General features: G+C 43.3%; 1 protein-coding gene across 1 annotated transcript in view; it reads left to right on the top strand.

Annotated features, from left to right (window-relative positions):
- Window positions 1-13,921, top strand: part of BRD10 (bromodomain containing 10) — a 68,805-nt gene that overhangs the window by 50,246 nt on the left and 4,638 nt on the right. The window contains exons 6-7 of the mRNA XM_063455110.1: window positions 10,462-10,577; window positions 12,822-12,988. Coding sequence (XP_063311180.1) covers window positions 10,462-10,577; window positions 12,822-12,988 — 283 coding nt within the window. The remainder of the gene's footprint in view (window positions 1-10,461; window positions 10,578-12,821; window positions 12,989-13,921) is intronic.

Raw genomic sequence — 13,921 nt, 5'->3', positions numbered from 1 at the left:
CAGACAGCAGCAATTGGATGTTGAGGTGTTCTCCACTATCTTGTCTCTCTGGGGACCTTTTGCCATCGACCTCTTCGCTTCCCGGCTCAACGCCTAACTACCTCAGTTCTACAGCTGACACCCAGACCCAGCCGCGGAGGCAGTGGACGCCTTCCTACAAGACTGGACCGTCTCACCCCTTTACGCCTTCCCTCCATTTTCCATGATTCCTCAGGTACTACTCCAAGTACGACACCAGATGGCCGACTTGGTCCTACTGACCCCATTCTGGGGGACCCAGTCGTGGTTCCCACAGCTCCTGGAACTGGCGATAGATGTACCCAGACTTCTGCCATCCTGCCATGATCTTCTGCTGGACCCATTGGGCCAACGACACCCTATCCTACTGGACTGGTCGTTGCTGCTACTCGCATGGAAGATTTCCGTGGTCCCTGGGATACCCAAAGAGTGTCGGATGCAACTCGACGCCTCCTGGCTGACGCATGGACCCCCGGCACTAGACGATCATATGGGACTGCTTGGAGAGCTTGGACTGGCAGCCTCGTTATTCGAGGCTGGTCGGGCGTATCGCACGATTAACCTGTATAGATCAGCCATCTCTTCAGCTCACCAGGGTTTCGACGGCTGTCCGGCGGGCCAACACCCCTTGGTGTGCCGCTTACTTCGGGGTTCACGCCTGCCGCATCCCCCCCAGATCTCGATATTCGGCTACATGGGACGTTTCCTGTGTCTTGTCACTGTTTACTTCCTGGCCTCACCCTGCGACAACTGTCGGCCAAATTGGTTTCCCTGTTCTACCTCATTTCGTGCAAACGGGTCTCGGATGTACAGGCCCTGGACTACGATGCTAGGTCCTTCAGTCCGGATGGAGTGACATTTAACATCTCCAGGCGCACTAAGACGGCTATTCGTTCAGTCTCATATCCGAGTTTTCCAACTACCCCGGCACTATGTCCTGTGACCTGTTTGAGGGAGTATGAACTTCGGACGAGTGCCCATCATTCGGCCGCGTCCCCTCAGCTCTTTCACACGATTCGTCAACCCTTCGCCCCGGTGTCTAGCACTACCTTGGCTCGTTGGGTGAAATGGGTGATGTCACTGGCCGGTGTGGATACATCCATCTTTAGCGCTCACGTGGCATCAGCCTTGTCTATGGTGTCTTCGGGAGCACGCCTGGAAGACCTGATGAGGATGGCGGACTTGTCCCGGGAATCCACCTTCAGAGAATTTTACTTTCGGCCTTCAACACATGTTTTCTCTTCAGTTATTGATCAGCTTTAAACTTGCAATATGAGCCTCCGTTTCTTGACATAAAATTACATGATTTTGCTATTTCATGACGAAAAGTCATGATTTTATGAAAGACACGGGGGGGGGGAGTATTGTCCCACCCTTTTATTTTTCTATCATTGTGTTTTCCCCCCCTGTTGTGTTGTAGCTCAGGTTGGTAAGTATTGCACTGAGTTCAACATGGTATTGTGCATCCTTACTGTTAATGTTATGTTGGCCTCGTGGTGGTTCTCTTGTCTTACATTAGGGGCACTATGTGGTTTCAGTATATCAATATATTATGGCTTGGCATGAGCAATTGGTTTTAGTACCGATTTAACGGTTGAACTCCTGTTTTTTATGTTTTCACAGGTTGATTCTGCGCTGTTGGTGCTGTATAAAGATCCTCACTTCTTCCCAAGACTTCACCACGTTGGCTGGAGATTTATGGATGGTGCTGTGACGGACTCCCTGTTGTTGACGCTTAATCATTTGTTGATGGTTTAGTCCCAGTTCACAGATGGTTCCTGATGAGCATCCGGCTGGATTTCGGGATGGTTTGGTCTGCTGAGTTCTGGACTGTTCATCGGTTCCTGTTTGCTGGTTTGGTGTCTCCAAAGAAAGAGGACGTGTGTGTGGAGGTGCTGACTATTATACTGGGACTTGGTATGGGAGTGGTCTATCACTATGGTTACCATTTTTTCTTACTGTTTGTATTCTTTGCTGCTATTGGTGGACAGTGAAGAAAGGGTTAAGCAATACTCGCCTCCGTGTCTTTCATAAAATCATGACTTTTCATCATAAAATAGCAAAATTATGTAATTTACTTTTAGTTTTAAATACTGCATTTATTATACACTGTCAGAGTTGCAGGTTATTTTCTGCAACATAAACTTTGTGATAATGCAAATGTGTTCTAATGTTTAAGGTGACCCTTTAAAATACCCCAAAAGCAACGCCTTGTGTGTTGTTCCTTGCTGTTAAGAACATGAAGTATTATGCTTTGTTTTACTGACTGGAATTGTGCTATCATAATATTATGTTGTGTAAAATGCATGTCTGCTTGTACTCAAATAATAATAAAAAATACCTTAAACACTATCTGATGGACAGTGTCTAAGATCATGTACCTTAGGGTCAAAAGGAAATACAGTGATGTATTGATCAACTTATGGCAGTCATGTGGCAGAAAGTAGACACTATCTCGGTTATTCACATAAGTTAGAACTGACCTTTAAATTGCAAAGTTCAATGAAAATTCCCATTTTTCACCAATAATTGCAGTTTTACTTGGAGCAATTAGGTACCAGATTTAAAAAAAATTGCAGCAACTATTCTGTTTTCTATTGTTTGCAAAATACTGCAATGCCGTCAAATACTTTTGCTTTCAAAAGAGCAGAAATTTACAATCTTTGCACAACCAAATGGCAAGTAAATGGCAAAAAAAATAAAATAGTAGCAAGTAGTACCCAGACATTCTTTTAACTAACACGGATCTCTTATGAATACCTGCCATTGGTGTTGGTGTGAGGATTAACAGAACAGTTAAAAAAACTGTGGTTTCCATGTAGACTGGTTGCCATGACTCTAACCAGTGTTTTTCCCAGGGAAGCCCCCGATACCTGGGGTTGTGTGTTCCGCTCTCCCTTTCCCATACTGCTTCCTACGTTCTCTCCCTCTTTAATGCTGCTTGCTTTTTTTAGTGGTGTGCTAAGGAAGTGCCATCTTTGTCTGAATAGGCCTATGGCTTATGTGTGCCCTTCTAGTGACAATCTAGGGTAGTAGGATGCTTGTGGTCATGCTTAGTGATCGTATGGTGTTGGATTTCTGACTGATGACCTCATAGACGGTGGGTGTACTGTGGGTTCGCTGTCGCGGGCCCTGGGTAGTGTTGGTTGGGCGTTTGTTGGACTTTCTTCATTTTTCTGCGTTAGGTCTAGCTATCAAATAGTTCCCACAGCTTTTACACTTTCTGAAAGGTGTTGGTAGTGTTTCTGACCTGTACTGTCTGTCCATTAGGTAGTTATCTCTTAGTTTATTTAGTATCAGTGCATTTGATGGTAGTTCCGGGTTGGCCCAGTGTGGCGCTAAGGCTCTGCGTACTGCCATGTAAATTATGTTGAGCAACTTCTGTTCATGTTTGTGTAGGCCATCGGTTGGTCTAGATAGGAGGCATGCCCACGGATCCAGGGTCATTCGTCTTTGTAGGATATTGGAGCTTAGGTCTATTACCTTTTGCCAGAACTCCTGAACCCTAGGGCATTGCCACCACATGTGGATATAGCTTCCCCTTTGCACGCATGACCTCCAGCACAAATCTGTAGTGCTCAATTTCATATGGCATTGTTTGGCCGGTGTCATGTACCATCAGAATAATGTCTTGTAAGATTGCTCTTGTAGGGTGACACAGATGGATATTTTGGCTCTTGCTTCCCAGATGTCTTGCCAATCAATACCCTCAAGCTCCTCTCCCAGGTGAGCTTCCAATAAATCTGTGTATCTCAGTTGTCCTTTCTCTCCTTTTTTCGTGCTTAGATGTTGGTATAGAAGTGTGATAGCTTTTCAAAGAAAGTAATTGGCATCTTTGCTGCGGACCTGACTTCTTTGGTGTTTGCAGAGTCTTTAACTTTGATGTATCGGAAGTAATCCCGTTTTGTCAGTGTTGCTAGTGTTTATAGGTGCTCATGTGTGACAATGTCATTGTTTTCGTAGAGATGTATGAGGCGTTGGAGTCCTGTGTGTTCTAACCCCCTGAAATCATGCGCTCTCATTCCTGGGGGGAAATGTCTATTCCTGAGCACTGGGTGATAGGGGGTTCCCTAGATTGTATCTCATTGCTGTTTGATCCCGTATTTGGATTGAATTTAGTATAGACGGGCCTTAGGAGAGTGCGATGTTGTTTGGGCACCCATATGTAAAATTGGGGCATGTCTGCTCCTGTGAGTAGTGATTCGATCTCTACCCATTGTCTTTGCTCAGGTGGAGAGTGCCAGTGGATTATTTGAGTTAATTACGCTGCTAAATAATATTGGTGTAAATGTTAGGGAGGTATAATAAGCTTCGGGCCAGTCTTGGGCATTTTTTCTGGCAGATAAACATGTGTATGGCTTTTTGTATATTAGTGAGGTCTCCTTTGGTGACTTTCCATGGGAGGGCCTGGAAGAGAAACAATAATCAGGGCAACACATTCATTTTAACTGTATGTAGTCGGCCAAGCCATGAGATTGGTTTACCCATCCAGTGTTCTAGTTCCCCTATGCGTGTGTGGAATAGTGGTGTGTAGTTTCGGTTGAATAATTTAGCGGGGTCTGCTGTAAGTTGAATGCCAAGCTATGTGAAGGCATCTGTTGTCATTTTGATGTTATTGGTGTGGCGAATGTGTTGTGTGTCTGGGTATGTCATGTGGAAGGGCATGGCCACCGACTTAGGTTTATTTTGTATCCTGAGATACTCCTGTATCTCTCCAAGAGCGGGGTTAATGCGGCCAGGGAGTGCGTTGGGTTTGTGAGGGTGAGCAACACGTCATCGGTGTATGCCGACACCTTGGATTGTTTATTTGCTATTGTCACTCCCTGTATCTGTCGGTTTGGCCTGATTGTGTGTAACTGTCACGTTAATGGTTAGATCTGAAGTGGAACACAACTGCAGAATGATTAAAACAATGGATTTCCTTAACTGAAGGAACATAAATATATATTTGGATAAATTTAGCTTTAAGGAATTCCACTTAGAGAAATAATAGCTGGAATATTCAAGCAGAGTAATAGTTGCAGCAGTTAATTTAAGCGGTTTAAGACCAGAACACTCCAATATATTAGTTAACTCTAAATAGATATTTAGTTGCTGAAAGCAGATAGTGTAGCAGAAATGTAGCAACAAGTAATGGAATTCCAAGGAAGGTTGACACAATCCTATTAACCACTGCTCAATGGGAAGTAACGTAATACTTCAGGTTTGTTGGGGAATGAATTCCAATTCCCCTTGCAGTTTCCAATAATGTGGCTTATAGTAACTTATGTCATAGCCATCTGGGCCTGGTGCCCTATTGCCGTGGAGCACTGAAATGGCACTCTCTACCTCATAATGTGAGAGAGGCTCTTGGAGGATCCCTATTTCTTCTCTTGGTACTGTTGGGATACCTGAGCCTCAGAGAAAGTCTTCTATCTGTGTCATGTATTCTGCATTGGTTTCAGAGTGTTGTGGGGAGTGATTGTAGAGAGCAGTGAAGTATTTTGTGAATGCCTCGTTTATTGCTTTTAGTGTGGCTGCTATCTCGTTTGCCATGCCTCTAATCTTTATCGGTTTACTCTCCTGTCTTGGTCTCAGGGTCCTAGCCAGCAGCGGGTCCATTTTGTTGGCTTTCTCGTAATATAGTCGCCTCGACCATATTATGGAGCGAGCTACGTCCTCTAGTGCCAGTTCCTTTATGGAGTGTCATAGTGCTGTGAGTTTAGCTTCAGTGGGATTTGTTTTGTGTTGTTGTTCTAATTTCCTAAGCTGTGATTGTAGTTCTAGTAATAGTTTGGTTTTGTGTTGTTTTTTGTGTGTGGCTGCTTTGATAAAGTGTCCTCGAAGGACCGCTTTGTGGGCTGCCCATATTGCTGTTGGATTTGTCTCCCCGTTTGCATTGAGGGCAAACTAGTCCTTTAGTACTACCTTGGTGGATGTGACTAGGGTTTAATCTTTTAGTAGGTTAGTATTTAGTCGCCATTTCCAATTGTAGTTGTATTTTAGTTTATGTAGTATTATTGTCACGTCGGCGTGGTCAGACCAGGTCATGGTGTTGATGTCGGTGTGTAAAACCTTAGTCATTCCTGTTTTGAGTAGGAGATTACCTATCCTAGAGCATGTGTTGTGGGGAGCGGAATAGAATGTGTAGTCTCGTACGTCCGGGTGTTGTAGTCTCCATGCATCTAACAGTCCCGTGTGGGTTAGGAATAAGTGCATAAGTTTATCTTGCCCCCCTCTTCATGTGATCTGAGTGTTCCTGGCTTTGAGCTTCGGTCAGTTGCCAGGCATGGCACTGCGTTGAAATCTCCCCCTACCAGTAGTACCTCTCCGCCCACAGTGGTGGCTAGGGTTTCTATTGATGACCAGAAGGGTGCGTCTGGTTCGTTTGGAGCGTAAACGTTTATGATGCAGATTTTTATGTTGTGGATTGTACCTGTGAGTGCTATGTATCTGCAATGTATCTGCCCTCAGGGTCTATCTGGGTGTGGGTGACCACTATGGGGCATCTTTAATGAATAAGTATGGCAACGCCTGCTTTCTTTTGTAGGGCTCTGGCTTCATATGCTATGATGAACCCCGTTTCAGTGAGTCTGGGGAGGTGTGTCTCTTGGATAAGGGCTATATCTGCTTTTTTTGTTTTGAGGTCTTTGAGGAGAAGCTTTTTGGGGGGGGGGGGGTGTTGAGCCCCTTAACGTTAAAGGAGATTATTTTAAGGGCCATGGTATGTCCCAGTGGTCTACTGCTGTCCAATGTGTGTGTATACTTGTGGGTATGGTAGCTTGATGGGTAGGTTTGGGTTTCTGCACGGGGGTGAGATGGGCATGTGTTCGTCCTGCGTTTCCCTCTCTTGGCAGATGGTGCGTCAGTAGTAGCTGGAATTATAACAGAAAGCAACAAAAAAGAAACAAAGTATATACAAACAGTTTAACTTCAATAGTCTGGTCTTACTCGTTGCCAGAGCAACTGGGGGTGTGCACACGGCCCGTAGGGCGTGAAAGTGGTACCCTGTCAGGGAAGGCGCGCCACCGCCCCAGTCCACTGTGCGTCAACGTGTAAACCTCTCAATATATCGTACTTGGTCTGAGTGCTTGCTGAGTGCCACCCCTTTTAAGTCCCTCTTGGGGGGAGAAGGAGGGGAGGGCAAGGGGCCCGGGTGCCCAGCGCCCCACCCGACAGTGGTCTAATGTGTTACAGGGAGGCAGCCCGGGCACAGGTTTCAGATATACCCCAAACAGGGTCCCACGAGGGGGCCACTTCTGAAGTATCCCCTTCTTAATTCCAAATTGGTCTCTGCTTAGTTATGTTTTACATTTACATTGGGGGACCGTATCGGTCAGCTCTCTAATTTACTATGTAGTCTGGGAACCTGTAACCTGTCTTGGTAACTGAGTTTGTGGTCTCTGCTGTATTTCATGATTGCCTCTTTAGTCGAGTAGAAATGGAAGCGGATAATTATGTCTCTGGGTGTTGAGCCTGATCGTTGGGAGCGCAGTGCTCTGTGGGCCCTGTCAATTACCCATCTATCTTCTGGAATGTTAGGTAGAAAGTGTTTGAAGTAGTGTTCCATCATGGCTATCAGTGGGCCTTCGTTTGGCCTTTCTGGTAGGCCGCGGACCTGGAGGTTGTTGCGCCTGGATCTGTTTGCTAAGTCCTCCACCATTAGCTCCATGTTGCTCACCTGCTGGTCTAGAGTGCTTGATTGTGTGGCTACAGTGTTGTGAGCTTTTGCAATCCGCACAACTTTGGTCTCTAGGGTGGACATACGGGCCCCCAGCGCCTGTATTTCAGCCCTTACCTCCCTGGAGCTTCAGGTGATCTCTCCGGCCTGGTATCTACGGACCTTCGCTAGTTTGGCTAGGATTTGGCTCGTGTCTCCCTGTGGGCTTGCTGGTGCTTCCCTCTCTGTGGTCGAGGCTGAGGGTTGAGAGCTGCTCAGGTCCGCTCGGATGGCCATCTTGCAGCCTTCCCGCGTTGAATAGGTCGCGGTAAATAGGTCCGCCACTGATACCTGTGATTCTCTTCTTTCTCCCCGTTTCTTACGAGGTGGTTTTGCTCCAGCTCCATTGTCAGACATTATCTGCTGTGTGTGGGGCCGTTTGTGAGGTTCGATGCTGTTGGCAAGTGCTAGATTCTAGGTGGATGGTGCGGGAGCTCTCAGTCTAAGCAGCCATTCAAGTCGGCGGTCAAACTACGCCCCCCGTTTTGATGGGCTTTTGTTCTGAGAAAGGATCCAATGAGGCCTAAAATGTTAAAGGACCACTCTAGGTACCCAGACCACTTCAGCTTAATGAAGTGGTCTGGGTGCCAGGTCCAGCTAGGGTTAACCCATTTTTTTATAAACATAGCAGTTTCAGAGAAAATTGGTTAAGCCTTCCCCCAAATCCTCTAGTGGCTGTCTCATTGACAGCCGCTAGAGGCGCTTGCGTGATTCTCACTGAAAATCACAGCGAGAGCACGCAAGCGTCCATAGGAAAGCATTGTAAATGCTTTCCTATGCGACCGGCTGAATGCGCGCGCAGCTCTTGCCGCGCGTGCGCATTCAGCCGACGAGGCGGAGAGGAGGAGGAGAGCTCCCCGCCCAGCGCTCTAAAAAGGTAAGTTTTACCCCTTTTCCCCTTTCCAGAGCCGGGCGGGTGGGGGCACCCTCAGGGCACTCTAGTGCCAGGAAAACGAGTATGTTTTCCTGGCACTAGAGTGGTCCTTTAACTAACCTGCTACTGTTCATAATGGAATATACACATTGTTCACTTTTTTAAGGGAAAGTCTGACCCTGGCTACTGTGTCTATGTTTTAGTAACATTGTTCCTTTTACATTTATTTGGTGTTCTCTATGTTAGAGGTGTAATCTCATGCCATCGACTACCCTCTGTGTTTGTTTATATATAAAATATTTAGGCTGCCTGTACTTTAACTGCAGACTCCGTTATCCTGCTTAATTTTGCTTTGTGTTCAAGTGTTTGGTTGTTGTCTTGTTTTTTTTATATATATAGTTCTTTATTTTGTTGTGCATCTGTACAAGTCAGAAATTTCATTTGTATAAAATATACAATAAGAGGTACAATAATATCTGCATAACAATACGTGTAACAGCACATTGTTGTTATAAAATTCAAGAAGACAAAACAATGCTATAGTTGTGGCCATAGTTAAAGAAGGTTGGCATTTGCCTTGGGAGTGTGTTTATCATTAACTATTCATGCTGCAGGTAGTATTAATAGTTAGGTGGTCCAACTTAAGAGAAGTAAGCTCCATAACCCCGGGGCTCCGTGACTGTTATTCTGCCAGATAGTGTGTTCAGGTCTGCTTTCTGCACTGCCATTTCGGAGGGAGGAGGAGGAGAAAGGGGCTTTTATATCCGTGGTCATCGTGATAATATCCATTTTTGTGGCCCACTGAGGCTCTGCCTGTCGTTTAAGTAGGGCTTTGCTGCCTCAAGGCTGTGAGGGAGCTCTGTAGGTTCCACTGCTTTCTCATCTGAAAATGATGAGGAGCCATGAGGTGAGTCAGTCATCAGGTCGGCCATTTTGGGCCTGCTTGGTTGTGAGAGTAGAAGGCCAATATCTCGGGCATACTCTCTTCCCGAGCCTTGGGATTTTCGGGAATGTTTCCCCATAGTCTCCTGCAGCAAGCTGTATTGTGGTGGGGACAAATTCAGCACTAATGTGGGTTGGATTAGCAGACATAACCTCCGTCGTACCGGAGCTCGGAAGACATGCAACCGCGCATTTTAGTGGTTGGCTCCCCGATTGTTGTCTTTTTTTTTTTTGTGGCTGTAAATAAATCAATAGAGGACCACATGCTCATCATCATCAGCCCTTACATTGAAACTGACAGGTGAAGTAAATAACAATGATTATACTGTTACAATGGAACCTGTCAAGGGGTGGGATATATGAGACAAGTGAACAGTCAGTTCTTGAATTTAACGTGATAGAAGCTTGAAAAATGAGTGTGCAAAAAGATCTGAGGGATTTTGACAAGAGCCAAATAATGATGGCTAGACGACGTGGTCATAGCATCTCCAAAAAATGTAGTGTGGTGTTTCCAGTATTCAGTGGTTAGTACCAACCAAAATTGGTGCAAGGGAGGACAAGCATTGAACAGGTGTCAGGATCATGAGTGCCCAAGACTCATTGATGCACATTGAGAGCAAAGGCTAGCCTTTCTGGTTCGATCACACAGAAGAGCTATTGTAGCTCAAATTTCAGAAAAACTTAATGCTGTCTGTTTATATAAAGGTGTCAGAACACACAGTGCAACGCAGTAGCCGTGGACCAGACAGGGAGCCCATGATGACCCCTGTCCACCGCTGAAGGTGCTTGCTTACAAGCGCCCATTTTTTCTTCCCATTTCAGTTTTTTTTTTATATATGTATATATATTTAGATGCACCTTATGTGGTATTTGTTAACAAATGATTACTTATTTATTTGTTTACTCTAGAATTTCTTCTTATTTGCAGGAAAAATGGTACTTAAGGAAACAAGGTGTAAAGGAATTGCGGAGCACTTTGAATCGTCTACTAAATGAGTTGCTGCCTTGGGAACCAAAACTACTTAAAGCATTTCAAAGGAACAGGTATTTGCACTATGTCATCACCATTATAAACAAACATACCTCAAGGGGTAACTCCAACCTCCATGATCACATCCTGCTTTTAGAAGTGGTCATGGAGCAAAAAATATGTATGTGCCTAATTTCTGTTTGAAATACTGTACATACAAAGATATTTGCACTTTTGTGTTTGGGTCTAGTTGCACTCTGTTCCAAGCTGTCTAATGTCAGTTCTGCGCAAAAATAACATCTCTAGTCTGTATTCACTGCTCGCTGGCAAAATGCATAATTACAAACCAATAAAGTGCTCAGGCACTTCTTTTTATTTGGTATAATTAGCTAATTCACTTGCAGTGCCTCAATTCACCTCCCTGCAATATGACTGCCCTCTCCTTCCTCCCACTGCTATGACAGGCCTCTCCTCTCTACTTCCCCTCCCTTGCCCACTTAATCCCCCTATCTTCACCCTTCTGGCAGCTAATTGACACAAGCTTTTGATTGGACCTCAACCAGGAGGATGATGATGCTTCGTGATGACAACAGAGGAGGTGCAGAACAGATGAAGAAGAATTGTCCCTACGCTGGATTTAAGGTAAGTTTTTGGGTTTTTTTTTTAAAGCTATTTTACAACTTTAAAAAAGGGGAAGTAGTACAAGTAAGTAGTGCACTAGAATACTATATAAGTCAATAACCCAACAATAAAGATACATTTGAGTCATCATTTAAAGGAGCACACTAAGCAACATTACAGCTGTGTGTGGTGTTTATGTTGCCGAGAACTCTTCCCAGCATCTCCCCCCTCTCCCCGTCCCAACCACATCGACCATTTTTAATTTTTACTTCTGCATTATCAATGTCAATTTTTTTCAGCCTGTGTAGTGGTGATAGGCTAAAAGTTTAGTGGGCAGGTTAATGGCACAGAACCCTCCGTTTTCTGCCCTGGTTGCCTGTAAAATTCTACTATGTTACAGAGTTGACTTGCTAATTTTTAATGCTTACTCCAGTGACTTGAAATATGTGTGATTCCCTGCTAATTTTATGCTCAATATTTTAGCAATTCTTCTATGGAACTCTCCTTCTCATTTAGTGGACAGTATTTAAAAAGATTTTAGAGTCCTCTCTTTACTTAACTCCTTAAGGACCAAACTTCTGGAATAATAGGGAATCATGACATGTCACACATATCATGTGTCCTTAAGGGGTTAAAGCAGAACTATCCTTTCTCAAGAAGTGTCAGTTCCTAATTCCTTCAACCCAATAAATGCTACTTTAGCATTTACTGAGGGGCATAATGCAGTTTAGTTAAATAAAATTGTTATTATTATTATTAGCATTTATAGAGTGCCAACATATTCCACCACACTTTACAAATATAGAAAAGGGATATTTGAAGGTGAAGAAGGGCTTGCCAAAACAAGCTTATAATCTATGAATTTTTACTTTAGCTGCACTTTTGCATTGGGCCTTTGCCAACCCACTTTTAGTTAATGTTTGGTGCGCTACAATTGGCGAAGAGTTAGTACATAATACGATATATTGTGATCCTGTTGGGCAGCTAGAAGAAAATCAGTTGTCCTTAGGAGGGTTATCTGAGTGACGAGACACTATAGAAGAAAAAGAACAAGCTAGACAATTTTTGTACTGAGATCAGAAGCTGGTAGGTATACATGAATTCGTCTCCAAGAATAAAAACAAAAGAAAACTACCATCAAATTAAAGTGGTACTGTAATTTGTGTGATCTTTGCATTCTTTGAAAATACACTGATGGTGACATTCCCATTTATATGGTGGTGACTAGGGGAAGTGGGGGACAGTGCAGTTATATATATATATATATATATATATATATATATATATAAAACTAATGTTCTGCTTCCTTGCTATACCATCTTCCTGCCACCATGCTCCTGATGACGTCCCCTGTCAGTGCTTCTTTCAGTAGTGTTCTCTTGTGCAGGTTTGATTGTGCAAACCTGGGCATATAGAAGAGACAGCGGGATTTTTCATTTTGTGCTGTTTAATAAGGTGGCATAAGCATCTGTTGTGCATCATGTGAGATGAAGTCTGTTCTCATAAACCATTGCAACCAACTTCACATCATTCTTGTTAAATTGATACTGATTCATGTGCATTGGAAACGTTCTGGGGTTTGTCTGTGGTAGTATTTTACTGATGGATCATTTAAGCTATTTTTAAAAGTAAACGTACAACGAAACAGAGTCTTATTCATAAATTGTAATATTATATGATTTTACTTTGCTTTTCAGAGCCAGACTTAAAAAGGACTATGATGATTTTAAAAAGCTACCAGATTCAGAACATTTTACAAGGGAATCATGTTTTCAGGAAGAATGTGAAACAAACAAATCCCAAAAACCTGTAACAAACACAATTGAATTACATCACCAGGAGCTAACGAAACAAGAGCATTTTGGTAATACTTTTTGTTTATGAATACAATTTTTTTATTATTATGTTTCTTTGTTTAGAGCATCAGTGAATTGAAGCTACATTTACAGGTTTTTCACTAAAGTCCAAATTTGTAGCAAAAGGAAAGGAACCACACTCAATGCCACTTGACAATATTTGTATAACAGTAGGAAAGAGAATGTCTACAGGCACTCACAGTGCTCAAGCCACAGGCAGATTTATTGGCTCAAAATGTCAGAGCAATGTTCAGCCTGCTATGAGAGCACCAGTAATATCCAATTAAACACTTACAAAGCACCAATAATATCCAATTAAACACTTACCTTGTTTACTCCTTGTTTGATGATAGCCGATTAGGGGAACCTAATGGGCATGCACGGCAATGATCATTAGCCCTTTCCCATAGGAAAGCATTGAGTCTTGCAGGGTCTAAAAAGCTATTAACAGAGCAGAGATAAGACATTCTAAATTAATAGAATATACAAAAAAGGATGTTTAAACATTAGATCTCTCTTTACAGGAAGTGTTTAGGAAGGCTGTGCAAGTCACATGCAGGGAGGTGTGGAGGGCTGTATAAACAAAGTAATTTAATTCCTAAATGGCAGAGAATTTAGTAGTGAGATTACATGGGTATGATCTATATACCAAAACTACTTAATTAGGCTAACGTTGATTTGGTGCCTATTGTGTCCCTTTAACAACCAAAATCTAGAGAATTGAGCCAAATGAAACCAAACTAATTGCAAAAGTAAATTTTGCATGTAGTCAGTAGACCATTGTATATCCATATTTGAATAGTGCCTTGTGTTGCAAATAGAGAATACTTTCTAACTTATATCAGTTAATAGTTAATATTTCAACGCAGTAATTTCATAATATACCTAAGGTTGCTGAATAGCTAATTCTGACATATTTCTTATTGGCAATAAATTTATTA

This window comes from Pelobates fuscus, chromosome 5 (assembly GCF_036172605.1).
Source record: "Pelobates fuscus isolate aPelFus1 chromosome 5, aPelFus1.pri, whole genome shotgun sequence".
NCBI lineage: Eukaryota > Metazoa > Chordata > Amphibia > Anura > Pelobatidae > Pelobates > Pelobates fuscus.
This window is presented reverse-complemented; position numbering and strand designations above follow the sequence as displayed.